This window comes from Crinia signifera, chromosome 5 (assembly GCF_055691185.1).
Source record: "Crinia signifera chromosome 5, ASM5569118v1, whole genome shotgun sequence".
Lineage (NCBI taxonomy): Eukaryota > Metazoa > Chordata > Amphibia > Anura > Myobatrachidae > Crinia > Crinia signifera.
In genome coordinates this window covers 199,939,204-199,961,409 of record NC_139221.1, presented here as the reverse complement: position 1 = coordinate 199,961,409, position 22,206 = coordinate 199,939,204, and the positions used below count along the sequence as shown (strand labels likewise).

General features: G+C 43.9%; 1 protein-coding gene across 1 annotated transcript in view; it reads left to right on the top strand.

The window, feature by feature from the left end:
• Positions 1 to 15,365, top strand: part of SLC39A6 (solute carrier family 39 member 6) — a 45,888-nt gene extending 30,523 nt beyond the window's left edge. Inside the window, exons 6-9 of the mRNA XM_083188422.1 lie at positions 644 to 1,027; positions 3,161 to 3,241; positions 3,543 to 3,733; positions 12,023 to 15,365. Of these exons, the coding sequence (XP_083044548.1) occupies positions 644 to 1,027; positions 3,161 to 3,241; positions 3,543 to 3,733; positions 12,023 to 12,175 (809 nt within the window). The 3' untranslated portion in view covers positions 12,176 to 15,365. The remainder of the gene's footprint in view (positions 1 to 643; positions 1,028 to 3,160; positions 3,242 to 3,542; positions 3,734 to 12,022) is intronic.
• The last annotated feature ends 6,841 nt before the right edge of the window (positions 15,366 to 22,206 follow it).

Below are 22,206 nucleotides of genomic sequence, written 5' to 3'. Positions count from 1 at the left end.
TATACTTACAGGTGTAGCATGCATCACACGAACATGTATCCTGACAAAAAAGTGTACAGTTGAAATTCCCAACATATGATCGATACACCAGATGATAGAATTGTACTGAATATCAGATGTATGCATATTGAAACAATTGTATTATATATTCTGAATCCATTTATTATTTTAATTTCCCTAATTAATATCATCACTGTATCTGGTTTGAGCGAAACTTAACGGTCACTTACAGAAATAACTTTTTGGTGGAATAGCGAGAACTGCAAGTGAATGAGTTATAGTTGACATAGTCAAAATATCAACATAAAAACGGTAGACACGTGATCAGGTGGACCTGTGTTTTTCTTGATTATTTTTTTAAATTTTTTTAAGCCGTTTGTTCATTGTTCATCCATTTCCGCATAAAGGGATCATATAGTAGTGGGCCGAGCATAGCCAGGCACTGAGCCCAAAGCATGTTAAGCATATGCTATTTTGGGTCAATAGTGACCTTGCAAAAAATGCATGTAGACCTTTCCCACGTCTTCACCACCTTTGGGGGTCAACCTATTGACTGTCTATCTAATAAAACACATCTGGTTACATAGTGAATCTTTGGTATCAACTTTTAAAAAAATCAGTTTTTCTCTTTCCCACTATGTAGACCATGAAAGCTACACAGAGGGTGAAACACAAATTGGGACACACTTCCAGTCTCAACAGCCAGTTGCCCCAGAAGAAGAGGAAGAAGAGATAATGATTGCTCAGTCTCATGATGAAACCAGTTACCGGGAATATGTGTCTAGAGGATGTGAAAATAAATGTCATTCCCACTTCCATGACACACTTGGACAGTCCGATGACCTGATACATCATCACCATGAGTACCACCACATTCTTCACCATCATCATCACCAAAATCACCATCCACACAGTCACACGCAGCGCTACTCTCGGGAGGAGCTGAAAGATGCTGGCGTGGCCACTTTAGCTTGGATGGTAATCATGGGTGATGGTCTGCACAACTTCAGTGATGGATTGGCAATTGGTAAGTTCATTGACACAGACCAAAGTAAAAGATGCATAATATACAATATTTTTGTTGGAAGGGAGAAAAAAATGCTGCTGATATGGGTTCGTTTAAATGTAAAAAAAAATTGGCAGGACTAACTCTGGTTTTATTTTATTAGGTTCTATATTGCAATTGATGGTTCAGGTTGTTCGTGTACAATTTTCATTGTCTACTGACGGTTTAATGTGTGGTCTCCCCCCTGCTCGCTGGGACAGGTGGGACACTAAAATGTGTTTTTGCCTTGCTGGTGCTCTCCCTGCCTAGGGTATTGGATGAGTACCCAACTGCACACTAGAGCTTCACAGCGCATTCTATGAAAACTAATCTTGCCTTAGTTCCTGGAAAGTGGAAAGGGCCTCAACACCCCTCTCAAAAGGAAAAAGGTTCCGTCTCTCTTACGCAATTTTCATCCAGACATTACCTTTCTCCAAGAGACTCACTGGAAAGCCTCTGACCCAAATACCGTCAGAGACAAGTGGGTTGGGGAATGTAAGTTGGCCTCTTTTCTCACTAAGTTTAGGGGAGTTCTGATACTTTTTAGGAAAACCCTCAATTACTCCATATTGTCGGAATGGTCTGACCCAGATGGGAGGTTCCTTTTCCTGAAAGCCTCTATTGAGGGCAAACTATATATGTTAGCTTGTATTTATGTCCCTCCAGGTCACAATACTGGCTAGTTCTCAGACCTTTACATCAATTTGCAGGGGTGGGCGGAGGGCACTTTACTAATAGGTGGCGACTTTAATGCAACCCTGGACCCTCAGCTAGATATTACGACCCAACCAGATAGACCCACTGAAAATAGACCTATCCCCCCTCACCCTTTCTCTATTGATTGATGCCCTTGGTGCTTTTTAAACCCCGTGGCTAGAGAATACAACTTTTTCTCCCATCCCCACTGCTCCTTCTCTAGGCTAGATTATTGGCTTCTAGATGACTCCTTACTTCAAAAAGTTGAAGACTCTGCCATTTCCATTTCCGACATCCTAATATCTGACCATGCCCCTATTATTTAACCCCAAAACTTTAATTCCTCACTGGAGGAGCCCTCTATGCTAATTGCTACAAGTGCAGTAGCCCTGACGCAGACCTGGTACACTGTATGTGGTTCTGTACCATTGTACTGTCTATTTGGTCTGAATTTCAGGAATATGTTAAATCAAACCTTAATATAAATTTCACCATTTCCAACTCTTGGGTGTTTTGGGGACGATATTCCTCCTCAGATCGTAAATTTTTTTTTCCCCAACTCCCTCCTCCATGTCTTTGGCTTTCCCTAGAATAAATCTGTTCATGATGGACTGGACGGAAACCTTCATCCAAAAAGAAAAATTGACGGCTAAGGTGTGGTATGGCGTTCTGACAGTTGGGATCCCGATAGTCATTAGCCCGACGTCGGGATCCCGACTGCCCGGACTCAGACAGCATGGCGAGCGCAAAAAAGCCCCTTGCGGGCTCGCTGTGCTTGCCACGCTGCGGGCACGGTGGCTCGATACGCGAGCCACCTATTCTATTCTCCCTCTATGGGGGTCGTGGACCCCCACGAGGGAAAATAGCGGGTGGCCATCGGGCACCCGGCTGTCGGCGTTTTGACAGTCAGGACCCCTTGGTACCTCACAGAATCTTTAAGTAACGACCCTCCATTCTGAAATGTTTGCTGAAGATTGTTATATGGATGCACTGTTGTGCTCGAATTTGTTATGCTGATCACATACTGTACATATTATTGTTGGATCTCGATCCACTAGTTTTATTATTTGTCACAATTGCAATGTAATGTATTTCATAGATCTTTCCTGTCAATAAAAAAAATAAAAAAAATAAAATTATATATATATATATATATATATATATATATATATATATATATATATATATATATATATATATATATATATATATATATATATATATATATATATATATATATATATATATATATATATATATATATTCTAAATTTGTGCTTTATTCCCTGAAAAACGTGAATTACGATTTTTACATTGTAACATGTATATTCCTAAAGTAGTAATGTGTGTTTGAGGCCTTTCAGTATGCATCTTTTTAATGCATGTTCATTTTGAAATTGTAACTTTCTTGTAATTACAGGAGCAGCGTTTACAGAGGGTTTATCAAGTGGATTAAGTACTTCTGTGGCTGTCTTTTGCCATGAATTGCCACATGAGTTAGGTACGATTTATTTAAGATGTGACCATATTTCAGTGTTTTTCAATATTAAATAAAGTGCATAAACATGATCTTTCTTTTTCACATTGCCTGATGTATTGTTTTTTTTTATTTATTATGTTTACTATATATAGGAAATATAATCGTATTTTACATATTTTTTATTTGAATTTATATAACACCTGTGAGTGACGCTGTCGTTTTTAGCATATGTTTTGAACATCCCAGATGTTGGCACTCTAAGGGTTAAACTGCATGACTGATTTATAGGTTTGGGTTTTAAATAATGTCCTTGTATTTTTAGGTGACTTTGCCATCTTGCTGAAAGCTGGTATGACTGTAAAGCAAGCTGTACTATACAACGTGCTGTCTGCAATGCTGGCATACCTTGGCATGATAACTGGCATTCTCATCGGCCACTATGCAGAGAATATTTCAGTGTGGATCTTTGCACTTACAGCAGGGTTATTCATGTATGTGGCTTTTGTTGATATGGTAAGTGCATACTGTCAATAACTTCTCAATCATTCCTGTATTAAAATACGGTTTCAATTAGAGACTTTTTAGACGACTAGCTCTGGTTAGATCTAAATTTTAAAATTTATCTTTTGGGCAAATAAAACACAAGCCCACCAGCACATAATTGCCATTACATTAAAACTGATGGAAAGCTTTTGGTTACATAAAATCCTTTGCTCTCCTACATTCCTTTTTCTTTTTTGTTTGTTTCCCTGAAACCACATGCTAGCCGATCCTAGTAAAGAGAATTCTTGTTAATTTGACCAAAAGTATAGGTAGTTACATTGTGTAAGGTTAGGTCCCTGTAACCAAGTGGCTAGCAATTAGAGATGTGCAGATCCGGAAACATGTGACAGCCGGATAGCCAATAAGATCCACTTTTGAGATCCGAGTACATCTGAATCTGCACATCTCTACTAGTAATATTATGGCCAGCTAATATGATGACCACACATGCAGCCTTTATGAAGCTACTTGTGGTCAGTTGCGGTCTTTTCTGAACATGCTCCAATAATAATTTATAATATCAGATTAGTCCTCCAGTAGCTCACTGTGCATGGAGTATGTTACACCATAAAACCTGGAGTATGTTACACCATAAAACCGATCACACTACATCTGTGCTAACAGTATAAGCATCAGTCAATGCAAAAACAAGCTTCCTATGGCAGTGTATAAAGCAATTTCACTTCCAGCTGTGTTAACATTTATGGGACCCTATTACTTTTACAGAATACATGTGGGGTAGATTTATGAAGCAGTGATAAGGGAGGAGAAGTGATACAGTGCCTGGTAATTTATCACCGGCCAATCAGCTCCTATTTAATGCAAAATATGTTTATTGAATTTAAGGGGGGGGGGGGGGGGGTACAATAAATGGGGTTACAGAATGCAAAATAGTCTTAACAATAGTCCAAAAGTATACAAAATTGTACGTATGTATGAGCGTAGGAAAGCTCAAGAAAGTCGGGGGTGGGGGGAAATGAGGTCATAGGGAGGGGGGCCAGGGTGGGGTGGGGATTGGGGGGTGGGGGGGGACCCGATATAAAGCGTAAAGGTCTGTTAGGAGATAGTAGGTTTATATTCCTCTAGAGTAATTAAGGGGTGTGGGTGGAGTATGTGTGAGGTATATACGAGGCGGGGTCTGGGGCGTCGTCTGCGGACTGGGATGTCACTAGGGCAGCTGTGGTGGGAGGGGATGAAGTGCTGTTCTATATGAGGGAGATTCTTTGAAGTTTATCCAAGCTGACCAAGTATCCCTAAAGGCGGTTGAGTCGTCTTCGGCCGAGCATACTATATCCTCCATATCCATGTAGGAGTCCAACCGGTTAAACCAGTCTAAAGTTGTTGGGGGAAGTGGCGAGCGCCACCGGACAGGAATAACCGCCTTTGCCGCATTGTTTAGGCGGCATAGAATAGATTTCTTATATCTTAAAATTGAGCCTGTTGAGTAGTGGAATAACCAGAACAAAGGGTCTGATGGGGCCGGTTCACCCAGTATTTTCCCAGAGATGGCAATAACATTACGCCAGTAGGGTTTTATGAGTGGGCAGCTCCACCAGATGTGTAGGAGGTCTCCTGGGCTCGCGGAGCATCGCCAACATTTGTTGGGGAGACCGAGGCCCATTTTAGAAAGTGTGTCGGGGCATCTGTACCAACGTGACAACAACTTATATTGCGTCTCGACTACTAGTGTGCTAGGGGAGCAATGATGTGCTAATTTGAAAATTTTTCCCCAATCATCGTCGTTTAGATCTATCTTCAGGTCTGTATTCCATCTCTTAGTGAAAGAAGGAGGGCTATTGCTCCTGTCTCCCAATAGGAGACTGTATATCTGGGACACCGGGCGCGATGGGTGGTCTTTCGCCTCGCATAGCTGTTCAAAGGGGGTAAGGGTGGAGGTAACTGAGGTCGAGGGGTTTAGGGAGGTAAGGTAGTGGCATGTTTGAAGGTATTTCCAAAGGTCGTTCGCAGGTAGGTTCCATTTATTTTGTAGATCCGTGAAAGGAACTACCGATCCCTCGGATAGTAGCTGACCTACCCGGTATATACCCCGGTCATACCAAGATCGGAAGGCAGTGCCCTCGTGTCCGGGGGGGAAACTTTTGTCGAAAAGAAAGGACCTGTAGGGGGAAGTGGGTGCGGAGATGGACGGTGATTTGCGGACAGTCTTCCAACAGGCTAAGGTTGGGCTTATAGTGGGGTGGGTAGAGCTGGGTAGGTGTGGGAGCCAGGGTGTAATGTTGATAGGGGAGGAGAGTGAATGGTTCTCTATCTGGACCCATTGTTTGTTGGTGTTCGATCTGGACCACTCTATTATTCTGCTCAATAGGCAGGCTTGGTAGTACCCTTGGATGTCCGGCAACCCAATACCCCCTGCATTTTTTTGTCTCTGAAGTATGGTAAGGCCCACTCGTGGTCTCTTATTTCCCCAGACAAAATCCCGGAAAAGGGATTGAGTCTCTTTAAACCATCGAGGCGGGATTTTAATAGGGAGGGTCTGTAGGAGGTACAGTATCTTCGGAAGGGAGTTCATTTTAAGAATCCCTACTCTGCCAAACCAGGAAAAGGGTCGGGATTTCCAAGATTGGTGGTCCGCGCGAAGTTTGTGTAGGAGTGGGGTGAAATTAAGATCGAACAGTCTAGTGGGATCACCGGAGATGTTAACTCCCAGGTATTTGAGGTGGGATGTGTGCCATGCAAAGGGAAATGAGTTTTTGAGGTTTGTCACAGTAATCGGAGAAGCGGAGACGTTCATAGCCGCCGACTTAGTAAAATTTATTTTAAAATTAGAGAGGGTGCTGAAACTCTGAAACTCGGACATTAGGTTGGGGAGGGAGGTCATGGGTTTAGTAATTGTGGCGAGTAGATCGACCGCAAAGAGCGCTAGCTTATATTCTTGTCCAGCTATTGTAATCCCACTAATGTTTTGGTTTCCCCTGATAGCTCTGGCCAGGGCTTCGATGCACAGAATGAAAATTAGGGGGGAGAGTGGGCACCCCTGTCGGGTCCCATTGCTGATAGCAAATGAGTTAGACAGTGTGCCATTGATCCGTATTCTAGCGGAAGGGGAGGTAAATAGGGCTAAGATACGTTGTAGACATATCGGTCCCAGCCCTAGGTGGTCTAACACCCCCTTCATGAAGCCCCAGTCAATTCTATCAAATGCCTTCTCGGCGTCAGTTGATAGAAGGATTCCAGGGGTTTTGGTGGTTGTAAGGTGGTGTATAAGGGCGATTTATTTTGGAGGTATTGTCCTTGGCTTCACGGCCTGGGACGAAGCCTACCTGATCGTTGTGGATAATGGTTGGCAGGAGATGTTTTAGTCGGTTTGCAAGTAATTTGGCATATAGTTTCACATCTATATTAAGGAGCGAGATGGGGCGGTAGCTGGGGCTTAGGGATGGGTCTTTGCCCTCTTTGGGGATTACAGTAATGTGGGCTTCTAATGATTGGAGGGGGAAGGGATGAGTCGCACTTACTGTGTTGCAAGCCCGCAATAACAAAGGTAGAAGTTTATCCTTAAAGGCTTTATAATAGGAGATGGTAAACCCATCCGGGCCAGGGCTTTTACCTGAGGGAGTTGTTTTAATCGCCTCGGTCAGCTCTAGTTCTGTAAAGGGTCTCTCAAGGTCGTTTTTAAGCTCATCGGTTAAGGTAGGGAAGCCGATCTTCATAAGGTAGGATCTAATATGTTGTTGTTGTTCCTCGAGTTGGTCGGGGGTCTTTGGAGGGTTTAAGTTATATAGGGATGAGTAGTATGAGCAGAAGGTAGCTGCAATGGAGTCCGTGTCATGTAGTGTTTGGGCTCGAGTGTTTTTAATAGAGGGGATGAAAGAGAGGGACCTTTGGGTGCGAAGTGCCTTAGCGAGCATTTTGCCCGGTTTGTTCCCCCATCGGTAATATCGATTACGACATTTCCGAAATACCATTTTCACTTTGTCCAACAATAGTTTATTAAGGGCTGACCTAGCGGAGGCAAGTTCTACAAACGTGGTGGAGGAGAGGGATGCTTTATGGGTAGTTTCTAGTACTTGGATTTTCTGAAGGAGGTCATCAATTTTTTTCTGTTTCTGTTTTTTAATAAGTGACCCCAACTGAATACATTTTCCCCTCATAACACATTTGTGTGCTTCCCAGATCACCATGTCAGAGACATCAGGGGTGACATTATGTTCCACATAGGTATCCAGAGTTTCTTCTAATTGGGATTTGTAGGTCGGGTCTGAAAGTAAGGATTCGTTAAAGCGCCAGGATCGTTGTCTAGGGGCTATGTCTAAGGAGATGTCTAAATAAACAGGGGCATGATCAGACCAGGTTATGGAGCCAATAGAAGAGTCTCGGACCAAGTGGAGGCAGTTGTGGTTCAGGAGGAAATAATCAAGTCTGGAATAGGATTTGTGGGGTGGTGAGTAGTAGGTAAAGTCCCGTTCGGTAGGGTGATGGATTCGCCAAACGTCTGATAGTTGATGGGTGTGGAAAAGTCGCTTAACCTTCCTGGTTTGTGAACTCGGAGGGGAGTTAGGGGAAGGCGTTACATCTTGGAGAGGGTCTAGAGCCCAGTTGAAGTCGCCCCCTATCACCAGGGTCCCTTGCTTAAGTGAGTCAACCCTATCTAAAACCTTTCTGAGGAAGGTCATTTGTCCCTGATTGGGCGCGTAGATGTTAACAATTGTGTGCTTTGTATTATATATGGTGCCTGTTAAAAGTAGACAGCGACCCTCCTCTAGTATGTGTGTTTGCACATCAGAGATTGGTACGTGTCGGGCAAATAGGATGGCAACTCCTTTAGATTTTGAATGCGGGTAGTTGCAGTAGTATGTGGTAGGGAAGTAGTGGTTACTTAGTCGAGGGGTTGGGTAGTTCTGGGAAAAGTGCGTTTCCTGAACTAGGACGATATCTGCCCTTTCTTTATGAAAGAAATGTAGTGCCTGTGTCCTTTTTTCTGGGATGTTTAAACCCCTAGCGTTGATGGAAATAATACGTAGGGATGAGGTCATTTTTTGGTTATAAAATGAGTAGACAGTGGGTAAGAATCAGGTCGGGTAGGAGGGACGAGGAGGGAGAGTGGTGAGGTTGAGCAGGGAGTTGGTGGTGAGGGAGGAAGAAGGGTCATAGTGATAGGGCAAAAAACAGAGAATAATATATAACACAATGCGTAGTAAAACTGTGAACATCTGGTATGAGCATCAAAAACATAGCCGCATCCGGACATTGAAGAGGCCATAATGGCGACCATGTCACGGAGGATTGTACAAATAGCGGTGGGGGGAACTAGGGGGCCGTGCCCCAACAATACTAACTGAAGTGTTTTAGATTACTAAGTGTAAAAGTGTAGATGGATTTTGGTTCTCTGAGTAACTAGTAGAGAAACAGACCTAATATATGACCATAGGGTCACTGGAAATACTAAACAAAAGATATTAATAAGGTATTAAGTAGCGGTACGGTAATTCTAAAGTGACGACAGTGGATACAAAAACAAGATTAGTGATCAGTGTCTAATGTTACCACTCGTCGTCTCATCAGGTATGCTCTTGGGAGCGAGTGGCAGGAGGTCCTCTGGATCTGTTCGAGGTGTTGGCTTGTTGCCATCTCTCCCTTTTGGAGTTATGGGGAGGAAGGGCGTTTGGCAAGTAGAAGGCCTGCCAATCAGGTAGGGAGAGTTCGTCTAGGCCCAAGTTGGAGCAGAAGTCGTGGGGATCTGCTGGAGAGCGAAGAGTGAATTGACGTCCCCCTGAAGACACCTGTAGGGAGAAGGGGAAGCCCCATTTGTACTTATAGTTTGACTTGCGAAGGGCATCTGTGAGTGGTTTTATCAGTCTTCTTTGCTGGAGTGTGCGCCATGAAAGATCTTGGAAGATCTGGACACGGGTCCCCTCGAATTCGATGGCCTCTAGGTCACGAACTTTCCGTAGCAATTCCTCTTTCTGGGAGTAATAGTGGAGGCGGCAGATTATGTCCCTAGGCTGCTCAGAAGCTTGCCCTTTAGGTTTGAGGGCTCTATGGGCACGGTCAAATTCAATGGGGGTTTCGGGATCGGTGCCCAAGATTTCACCAAACATTTTGTTGAGGGCATCAATTATACCGGAAGGAGGCACAGATTCTGGGAGGCCCCTCACTCGCACATTATTTCTGCGGCCCCTGTTGTCCAGATCCTCCAGCTTCTCCTGTAGGATTCTCATGTCGGATGCCTGTTGGGAGAGGGTCTCCTTGATTGAGGTTAGTTGGTCGGAATCGTTTTCACGTTCCTCCTCTAGAGCTTCAACTCTCGTCCCTAGGAGGGTGACATCGGCCTGTACCGCTGAGATCTGGGTTTGGAATGAGTCCTGGAGGCTTGTTTCAAGTGCCTGTAGGTCTTGCTTGGAGGGGAGTGTTCGGACATGTGAGAGGACTTCTCCGATTTCACCCCGCAGTTGTGCCAATTGAGATTGAAGATCCATCGTGCGTGGAGACGAGGGTATCTCGTTGGTATTGGTGTCCGTGTTCTCGGATGGGGGGGGGGAGGAGCGGTCTGTGGTTTGAGAGGCGGAGAGATAGGACCGGAGTGATGTTTGTGAAGTGGTATTCTTGGAGCCGGTGTCTTGCGTCTTCGTGCTCCTCCTGGTTTTGCCCATTAGATGTTGGCGTGGTTTCCAGATCAGGTCATCTAAGCAGTTAGAACCAAAAGTCAGTCAGCAAGTGGGGGTCACATTCCCCTAAATCGTGGGCCTGGGTTAGTATTCCATCTCTGGGGGAGGTGGCTCACATGTTAATGTAGTCGTGTGGGGTAGAGAGTATGCGTCTTAGGGTAGAAGACTGTGGTATTTGTCCCGTTGTGACTCTCTAGATTTGTCAATTGGTTGTCTGGCACTGTATGGGGATTGTAGCAGTGTAGTTATTTATTTGAGCCACCGGGTGGAGCTCTAGGTTCATTTATCTCCAATCTGAGCAGTATAGAGAGTGTTTCCCCACCTCTGGGTGGAATAAGGCAGTAAGTTTGTGGTCAAGGTAATAGACAGTAATGGGCAGATAGCATAGGTTGGGGATAAAGATGTACAGCTGGCCCTTGGTTACTGACACAGAACAACTGTATAACCGGATGGGGGGCCTAATCAGAGAGCTGGTAAACTTTGAAAGTTCTTCAGATAGTATAGAGTTGGTAGGGTCTTAAGAGCTTCTGTATCTATAGGCAAGAGGGTGTTGTAGCAGGGTTGATGCCACCCAAGTCCCCTGGGCAGGGGTCCTGAAAGTAGGCAGTGTTTGACTTAGTGCCTCTACCAAGATGGCCGCCGTCTCCTCACTGAGGTAATTATGCCCGGTATAGGGTGGTGTGTGGGCTATATGTGGTTGCCTCCTGGTCTCAGCACATCAAGGGCGATCAGGGGGGGGCATGAGGGGTGAGCGTCAACCCCACCGGGTGCTGTTGCGGGGTATCTTCCTGCCGCCTGGGTCCTCCAAGATGGACGCCACGTGCGGGAGTCAGTGTGGGGGAGAGAGATGTCCCCGCGCCCTCCCGAGCCTCCAAGCCCTAGCCGCCGGGGATGGACAGCTGCGGGTGAGGCGGAGGATAAGCGGGCAGTGTCTCCGGGTGTCCGGCAGTGTGAGCGCGCCGCTCGGGGTCGCGGCAGGGGGCGTGGAGCTCGGCCGCCGGATCGCCCTGTACTTTAGGCCGCGGTGGGGAGTGGGGAGAAGGCCGCAACCCGCAGAGAGGGATTTCTCCCCCCCCCCGGCTCTGCAGCGCGACTCACCAAGGGACGGGGGCTCAGATCTGGTAGCGGGTGTTAGCGGGGCTCCACAGGTCGGCTTGTGAGCATCTGGGAATCCCTCTATATGTGATGTGGGTGCCAGAGCTCATGCAGCGTGCGTCTTCCTCCATGAACGGCCAGGCCACGCCCCCCCAGCTCCTATTTAAACCCAGCCTGTAACTTAACAGTCAGGAGCTGATTGGCCGGTGATAAAGTACCAGGCACTTCTCCTCCCTTATCACTGCTTCATAAATCTACCCCTGTACACTTCCTCTTTCAAAGTCTTGTATTCTCTAACCATATATTTGTATCCGTACAAGTGGTTGCTTTTATTACCCGAGAATACAACACAAAGCTGCATAGCAAATACATTTTTAATTAACACAGCAGAGCTGTATTCTATCTAGATTTCTAAACCTGCTTTTCACACGTTCTGACTTTTGTTACTGTGTAATGTCTATGTAAATTGATTAGCATATTGGATGTTAAATTAAAAAAATAAAAAGTTGAACTTTTTTTTTCTGATTGTCATTTCCAGATCCCAGAAATGTTGCACAATGATGCAAGTGACCATGGGTGCAGTCGCTGGGGATATTTTCTGTTACAGAATGCAGGAATCCTTTTAGGATTTTTCATCATGTTGGTCATTTCTATATTTGAACACAAAATTGTCTTTTCTATTAACCTATAACACTAGGTTGCCTAGCCTGATTTTGGCTCCATGCAGTAAGTTTAATTATATATTTTTTAGTTTTTTTCTTTTTTTTTTTTTTCTGAATATATTTTTTTATGCAGCTGATAAATATATATTTTATATTAATTGTAAAAAAAATTGCAATTGTTAAATGCAGAAAATATTCGGACTGTAAGAGAGCTGCATTAACAAATAAGACATTTGTGCCAAACACAATTTTTTTTTATTTGTAATGTATTTAAATTTAGTTTTTTGTTCATGAAAACAAACTTATTAACCTCTGAGTCATATACAGTATACTAGAGTTTTGTCACTATTTCTCACTCTCACACACACTCACTCACTTGCATGCTCATTTCAAAGAGGCAGTGTACGGGTTAGAATGGCTTTGCTGGTGGCTCATAACTGCATAATAAATTGATACTTCATAAATTGATGAATTTGAGCCCATAGTCCTAAATATTGTTGCTTATGAAATACAGACCAATTGAATGTGTAATTTCTCAGAAGGAAAACATCCCGTGTTTTAATAAACAGAACAGATACAGAATACAGTAACATATCTTTTATTTGTTTTAGATATACACCGTACTCCTCCTGAGGACACATTAGGCATAAGTATTTATCAATGTGATGCCCTTTTTTTTTGTATTGAGAAAAGAAAACTTAGTTTGTGATTCATATAATTGTGCCTTATGTATTGCTTACTACATTATAGGTTTTCTTTAGAAGCGCCACAATTCTTGGCACTTCTGTTGTGTACCAAAGTACACACTGATGGTCGGTACCATAGCACTGTACTGTAACATAGTATGGTTGCAACAAGTAGGTTTTAAACTAGAATATCATGTTGTAGCCTTATTTATCCATTAGTTCATCAGTTGACTGTTATGTCATAAGCAAACAATAATGGAAGCTAATAAAAGGAAAACTGTAAACATAATTGGAAAACTTAAAGTTGATAGCCCACAATGGAGATTGTCAATCATTGCAACCAAAATAATAATAATAAGGGTTAAGTGTGCCACTTCTGTTTATAGCCTTTTTGAATTTCCCTGTACATGGTTTCACTCTAGACCAGGCATGTCCAACGTTGGCTCTCCAGATGTTGTGAAACTACACATCCCAGCATGCTTTGCCACAGTTTTGCTATTAGAGAATGCTAAAACTTTTGCAAGGGATGTGTAGTTTCACAACATCTGGAGGGCCAACGTTGGAAATGCCTGTTATAGACTGTATGTCATTATTATTATGAGTATGTTGCATTTTATTAATTGTCTAGGTTTGGAACTATCCTGTACCACAAATCGGTACAGATAAATATTTAATAAATACCTTGTTAAGAGCACTTGCAGAGAGCCTTATGCCAAAGGCTAGTATTGATACGGTTACCTGTTAGCATGTCTATAGGTCAGCAAATAAGCTGGGTTTCATATGTGATCAGATATCTAAATGTTTTCAGGTATTGTAATCTTATTTCATGGATCCGATGTTACATATTTATTTGATATTTTATTACATTTAAATGTAATCAGATGCACTTAGTTTGGATTCTTTTTTAATGTCTTGATAAATATGGCAAATAATACTGTTTACATGGTTTGTCATTTCTCTCATTGGTTTCCAAGAAATACTGCAGTTGTGAAGAATTGCCATTGTTGGGGTTTTTATTTACTTTTTTTATATATTCAAAATTATTTTCATAGAAAGGAGTGTTTTAAAAAGCAAAGACTCTGTATAGTACATATCATTTGGTTTTAATTGTTTAAGGGTACTTTTTAATATGACTTCTAAAGGTGTTCTGTGTCACATCTAAAACATGACCCAAAACAATATTGTGTATTAACTGTGGAGTAGTGCAAACATCTGTTGTGTTTTAATCTGATTTTTCTGCCTTTTGAAGGTGCCCATACACTTATGAGATCGGATGTGATGATTGCATCTTACGGTGCCTCAAGTGCCCTCTTCCAGCACCTGATGTTGCATGCCATCTGCGATGCCCCCTCAGATGCCGGAAGAGGGCAGAGGCCTCCCATTCAGGTGGCTGCTGATTGCATGAGAGACCTCTCTCTCAGCCAATTAGAGCGCCACTCAGTGTTTTTTAAACAGTTGGTTTTTTTTTCCAAATTTTGCCGCTGACCCTCATGCACTCCTTCACAATGCTGCGCTATGCTGCTGGACACCGCCATTCCTCCGCCTGGCCCCCTCTCCCCAAGCCCATCTATTTTTGCATTCGAGCAATCGCATGTGGTTAAAAAACGATTGGTCCTACAATTCTATATGTATTACGTACTGCACATAACATCTATCGATGCTACATTATTGAACAGATGTGGTCAAAATCGAATGATTGTATGCAATATCTCATAAGTGTATGGGCTACAAAAGTGTTTTTTTTTTTTTTTTTTTTTTTTTTGAAGCAAAGTGTAATACAAATACATCAGATGATCAAGAGATCCAATGTGATTACAAGTGTACATTGTCAATACAAATAAATCGGATACTGTAATCAAGAGTTCCAAGATAATTACAAGTAAAAGTTTTGTTATCAAAAACATTAGTTCAAATACATCAGATAATCAAGAGATTCAAGATCATTACAAGCATGTATTGATACATTAATGTATAAAAACTTTGTTTCATTAGTCATTGTTAAACAACTTAAGACTCAAGAAAGTGACTTCAGAAAATAAGAATAGAGAATAAAATAGTGTCTCTGCGTTTCTTCTACTATTGGGTAGATGCAATTTTTTTTTGTTTTTTACCTTCCACCCGCTGCTCCTTACATTTTTTTGTAGCAAAGGTTGCTTTATTTTTGTGTGAATATTTATTAGCATATTTGTTTTTAAGCCTCTTCTTTCCAGCATAGAAATGAAATTTGCCATGTGCAGTTTTTTTTTTTTTCCTGTCAATATGCCTTGTTGGCCTTGGGAAGAATGGGAAGAATGCACTCTCAATATATATATATATATATATATATTGATTTGTAATTTATTGTGTGTCACTGTTGCCCTTCTGTATCACCCAATGAAAAACCCAATGCAAGTCTTGATTGTTTACAATAGCTGCTGCTGTTCAGTGTACATGGTTTGCATGTCTAAAATATGTAACATACCATTTTGTATTTTTGTTTTTGTACAAGTATGCATACTGTACTGTAGATTAAATAAAACAAATTGAAGCATTAGTCTGATATTTAATGGTGTTTTGTCTTTGAAAAATATTGCTAAGTAATAATGCTTATAGTTCTCTGTGTGTGTGTGTGTGTGTGTGTGTGTGTGTATGTATGTATATGTATGTATATGTGTGTATATATATATATATGTGTATATATATATGTATATATATATATATATATAGAACGTGGAGACGAACCGGCACTCTAGTATCCAAAAAGTAAATTGCCCCGGGTGCCGACGAAAAGGAATGGAATATGGTGAAGGATAGACGCGTCACTCCAGGGGTCTTTTTCAGGATTTTTATAGCAAATGAATAAAGCAGTTACATGTCAACGTTTCGATACTCAGGGGTATCGTTGTCAAGACAGCATGTAACAGGTAATAGACATCAAGGTAAATGCCCGCACGGCGGCGGGACCAGGCATATATACCATAAAAAACATACTCACTGACTCCATGTGATGCGGACCGGCCACCGGGTGCAGCGCGCACACCTCCTGTCACTGAGGCAGGAGCGCGCACCACTGACGTCACCCCGCCTGCTGCATAGCAACGCAGCCAGGACGGGTGAGCGTCCCCAGCAACCAATCAGCATCCCCATAGCCAGGACTAACACATGAATGAACACAGCGTGTAAATATACAATGACCAGCGCGGGGGATCAGATGCGATGCGATGCGTGGGGATAGCACGGGGGCCGGCTCGCAGTCTATTGGCAAACGAGATTTGGAAGTAAAGTCAGAGCAGGCTGTAGAAATAAAGTCAACTCAGGCTGATGATGCCCAGGTGTTAGACGTCCATATAGAGGATCCAGTTCATGTCGGCGATGGAGTCAATGTCGACCAATCAGTGGTCTTCCAGGTGCTGGGAGCAGTGGTACACACACTAGACGATCCACAAGGGGCAATTTACTTTTTGGATACTAGAGTGCCGGTTCGTCTCCACGTTCTGTACACCGGTCTTTTGACCACCCGGAACAAGGCACCTGTCAGAATTATTCCTGACTTCTACCCGCTGGACACCATGAATACCAGCTCTACTGAAGGCTGTCGCACTATGCCCTCCACCAAGGGTGTGCTACACAGCATCAACGACACCGAGGCGCAACGGATCCTATTCGATGAATCTGAGGATACCCTCACGGTCGACACTTCTCCTGACGACATCGCTCATCAATTACTACAATTGAAAAAGCGTGAGATTGATTATTTTCTGCACGGATCTTCATTGTCCAAATACTTTCGACAACAACTAATCCCTAGAGGCTTTAGGGTGAGAAATACCCCTACTATCGGACGTTTCAACCCAGACTTTTGTGTGAAATGGATTGGGGTTCTTAATAAATGTAGCAATGATCTCATGCTCCTCGTTATCGAGGAATCATCAAGAGAACTAGAATTGGTACGCCAGAAAATAAGCTCCCTGGAAACGACTTATGACATCCCTCTCATGAGAACCTCCAACCCCGAATGGGCACAACAACTTACCACCAAAATCGACAACTACAAAAAAGACCTCTTGAAGTTCAAAGCAAACAAATTTGAAATTGTTACCCGTGACTATGAGGACAACCGGGTCTACCGTTGGCTCATGGGCGGAGATAACCGGGCTCCCAACTACACCAGAGGCGGCCAACAACAATACCGCCGCCGCCGCGAACGCCAAACCAGAGAAGTGCACACATCTAACTCCGACAGTGACTTTCATATTAGAGACTCAGACGACCCCTCAGCAGCCAGTGATGTCCCTTTAGACGTACCAAATACCCAAACCAGACGAGGCAGAGGACTACCACCCGTCGCTCCGGCCAAAACCAAAGGATCCAGAGAGCTGAGGGCTCTCATGAGGAGCTGATTTATAACCTTTCTAATCACCACCTTTCCCCTGCTGAAATATCAGTACTTAATAAAGGTTTATCGTTCATCCCCACAAATCCACACAATGATTTACAATGGGAGATAGACAAGCACCGCTTCGCCCGCAACCTACGCCTTAAAGAACACTTCCAGCACCATGCCGACACCAACCTTGAACCTAACTCAGTTCAGAAATTTATTCGATCCCGTACCAAGTCAACATTTGACCCCATGTCGACCAACAAGTCGGTACCCACGTTCACCCGCCTGGTTGACGAATCTGTTATCAAATATAATGCCGCTGCACCCAAAGCCCATTATAATCTTTCCAAAGCCGAACATCTGGCACTTAAACAACTGGCCGCTTATCGCCATATCACCATTCGACCTGCTGACAAAGGGGGTGCAATTGTGGTACAGAACCTGTCTGACTACAAGTCAGAGGTGTACTCGCAGCTGGCTGACACCCACACCTATGTCAAATTGACAGGAGACCCGACGGCATCTTATAAACTCGAGCTGGACACCATCTTGCATGAAGCGGCTTTGAACAAATCCATCGACTCCAAACTCAGTATATCCCTCCAACAACATCACCCTGTCATCCCTCTCATCTACACGGTACCGAAAATACATAAGAACCTCACCAATCCCCCCGGACGCCCCATCATCTCTGCCAACAACTCACTGTATCAACCTATCTCCAAACTTCTCGATGTCATTCTTCAACCTCATATCCAATCACAACCGACATTCATTAAGGACACCACAGCGTTCCTACTAAGGCTTCAACAATTTGATACAGTACCAGCTAATACTGTATTAGTCACATTGGACGTCAGCAGCCTTTACACGTCCATCCCACAGCAACTAGGGGTGGCAGCGGTAGCTTCGTTTTTAAGGACAAACAATATCGATGACATTGATCAAGCACTATTCACCCAACTACTCACTCTGACTTTGGAAAGAAACTACTTTTTCTTCGATGGCTGCTTTTATCAGCAGAAGAGCGGGTGTGCCATGGGCAGCCCGGTGGCACCGAGCCTGGCAAATATTTTTATGTTTTCTGAGGAAAAGGACAAATTCTTGAACAACCAACACATCAGCCAGCACATCTTGATGTATGTCAGATTTATAGACGATCTGTTCCTCATGTGGACAGGCCCCACAGATGTCCTCACTCAACACATCTCCACCATCAATTCGAGTCCGTCCCCCATCAAATACACCATAAATGTACAGCCCCAATCCATCAGCTTCCTGGACGTCAAAGTCAGCCTATGTGCAAATAAAATTGTCACTGAGGTTTACAGCAAAGCTACAGATCGCAATACACTGTTACTGGCATCCAGCCATCACCCCCGAGGCCTTAAACGTGGACTTCCGAAATCACAGCTTATGCGGGCGGCCCGCATATCAAGCACCCCAGAAGCGGCACTACAAAGCACCAATATGATTGTCTCCCGATTTGTTCAGCGAGGGTATAACCTTAAAACCCTCAAAGATACCCAAATGGAAGTATTAAATATACCACGCGCAAATTTATTACAACCCACTCCGCGTACTCAAAAGGATGTTCTGCCTTGGAAGCAGCGCTACACCACTGCAAGCCCAGTGGTTCAACGTGCCACCACAGCCCTGTGGCCCATTGTGAAATCTGATCGATCATTACCGTGCTTCAGCAGAATTCGCCCCATGGCCTGCTACACCCGTGGCAAAAACATTAAGGACAAGGTGATGCATGCCGACATCACCGGCTTCGAAACCACAGCTCCCAAAGTCCACTTCCTCCATAAATCCCCTGGCTGCTACCGATGCCTCAAATGCACTACCTGCCGCAACTTGGTAGTATGTAAGACCTTTCAGCATCCCCATCATGATCAGCTTTTCCGCATCAACCATGTCTTGACCTGTCTCACTACCCATGTGATCTACCTGCTCTTTTGCCCGTGTCGACAACACTACGTCGGCAAAACCATAAGAACCATCAGGGAACGAATGGCACTTCACCGTTCCGCTATTAACAATGCCATTTCATCTAAAAAAGCAGACCAACCAGTGGCCCGTCACTGTCTGGAAGCAGGACATACTGTGGCTGACATCAAGTTTATTCTCATCGACCACGTACCTGTGCTGTCTAGAGGTGGCGACAGGGATGGCCTATTACTAAAACTAGAGGCTAAATGAATCCATAAGCTCAACACTGTCAAACCATTTGGTTTAAATGACAGATTGAACTGGAGCTTATTTTTCTGAATATATTGCCCTAGCTAAGTCGGCACGTATGTCGCCCTCCAACTTGATTCATTGACATTGCCCCATCGAGACACTATGTCCCTAGAGCCATGTCCGCTCTACCTTCCCACCAGCGGGTTCACACATCTGGTGCACCCTATAACTGTCCAGCAGTGCCGGCGGTGCTACCCGTTCGCCCGCTATTATCATTCCAGCCGCACTTGCAGCGCTACCCACCCGCCCTGCTGTCAGCAGCACCGTTAATCACACTACCTTGTGGATCGTCTAGTGTGTGTACCACTGCTCCCAGCACCTGGAAGACCACTGATTGGTCGACATTGACTCCATCGCCGACATGAACTGGATCCTCTATATGGACGTCTAACACCTGGGCATCATCAGCCTGAGTTGACTTTATTTCTACAGCCTGCTCTGACTTTACTTCCAAATCTCGTTTGCCAATAGACTGCGAGCCGGCCCCCGTGCTATCCCCACGCATCGCATCGCATCTGATCCCCCGCGCTGGTCATTGTATATTTACACGCTGTGTTCATTCATGTGTTAGTCCTGGCTATGGGGATGCTGATTGGTTGCTGGGGACGCTCACCCGTCCTGGCTGCGTTGCTATGCAGCAGGCGGGGTGACGTCAGTGGTGCGCGCTCCTGCCTCAGTGACAGGAGGTGTGCGCGCTGCACCCGGTGGCCGGTCCGCATCACATGGAGTCAGTGAGTATGTTTTTTATGGTATATATGCCTGGTCCCGCCGCCGTGCGGGCATTTACCTTGATGTCTATTACCTGTTACATGCTGTCTTGACAACGATACCCCTGAGTATCGAAACGTTGACTTTGACATGTAACTGCTTTATTCATTTGCTATAAAAATCCTGAAAAAGACCCCTGGAGTGACGCGTCTATCCTTCACCATATATATATATATATATATATATATATATATATATATATATATATATATATATATGAAGGAAGGTGCGGCACTCACAATCATTCACTCAAATAACTGAACGCTGCCACGGATTTGTCATCAACGTTTCAAAACTTTACTGTTTTGTCATCAGGATAAGAAATAACAATTGACTGACCTTAATATAGAAGAATACATACACCACGTGCAGACGCCAGTGCAGAGTGCGGGACTGGATACCCGCCCCTCAGACCAGCTTTGAATGACGTCACCAACCGGGGACGCGCATTCGATTTGACAACCCATCACCATAACAACATGAAAAACAACAACACAAGTGGGAGTCGATCCAGCGCTGTAAGATACAAATAATACAGAATCAATACATGTAATGCATAATAATACGCAGAACCATAAAGTGCGTACAATCTGAACGAAGTACTCATGATGGTAACGTGTAATACAAGCCACCGGGGGGACTTGGAGACAAATATGTACACATACACACTTAACGGAATACCCCTAATGGTAACATTTCATTCAAGCCCCGTGGAGACATGGTATCCAACTGATGGATCCACCATGATTCTTTGCGCAGCAGTGCTTTTGCCCTATCTCCCCCTCTTTTGGATAAGGGGACACAGTCAATGGCTCGATATTTAAGGCTTGAAAGAGGGTGTTTTTTAATGGCAAAATGCCTACTGCAGTGAAGGCACCAATCGCTTATAGACTACATTACTGGGAGTGCCGGACCCCTCTCCTATATATGTATGTATGTATGTATATGTGTATATATGTATATGTTTGTGTATATATATATATATTATAGAGCCAGCAGCATCAAAGTGAAAAACATTTTATTTAGGCATATAAAGTGCAAATCGGATCATTAAAAAAGAGGGAGCGTCTACTTAACATAATGATGGGATCACAGACATCCTCAGAACGCAATCCCTCTGATAATCAGTCATGCCGCTCGACAGGCTGTTTCGGTGCCAGGATGCACCTTAGTCATGAGCAAATGACAGAATGCAGACAAGCACTAATATACCCCCATGGACAATCAGAGTAAAACTAACTCCCCTGTAAAAAGCCGTGGAATAGCACACCAACATGCCGCCCAGGCGGAAGTAACTGACGGTCGTCATGGCAACGCCAGACGCACAATCGACAGACGGAACTTCCGTCCAGTTACCCCAGCAACCTCGGACGCCGGCGGGCAGGCAGAAGGCAGCTGACCGTGCGAAGATGATGTAGGCGCACTGTATCATGGCAACATAAGATACAAATCATGCCATGTACGTAGCGCAACAGTCATAAGGAAGTATATGCATCCAGTGCCCAGTAGCCACATACCATAGTGTCCTAATAAAAACCTTTGACAGCACTAATTTACTTATGATGCTAATACAAAAAAATGACAAGTATAAAGAATATAGAACAGGATCGAGTTTAAAAAAAGACTGATAGTCCAACAACAGGGGTATATTAAGCGCGTATCAAGCATTATAGGAAAAAGGAAGCAGACAAAGACAAACATAAAGGATATACAGTAGCAATACAAAGACAATACCAGTACAGGAGACATGCAGAGACAGCATATATAGAAGTCATACTATTAAATGACAAAGCTAGGAATGAGCCACCACAATCAGGTATAAATTGCTACAAGAAGCAATGGAGTGATTGATATTCATTGAGCCCATTAGGAGTAGTACATTTAAGGCGGTGTATCCACAAGCACTCTCGCTGGAGAAGGAGTTTATCCCGATCCCCTCCACGTCTAAGGGGCGGGATATGGTCAATCGGCATCAGTCGCAGGCATGCGATGCGAT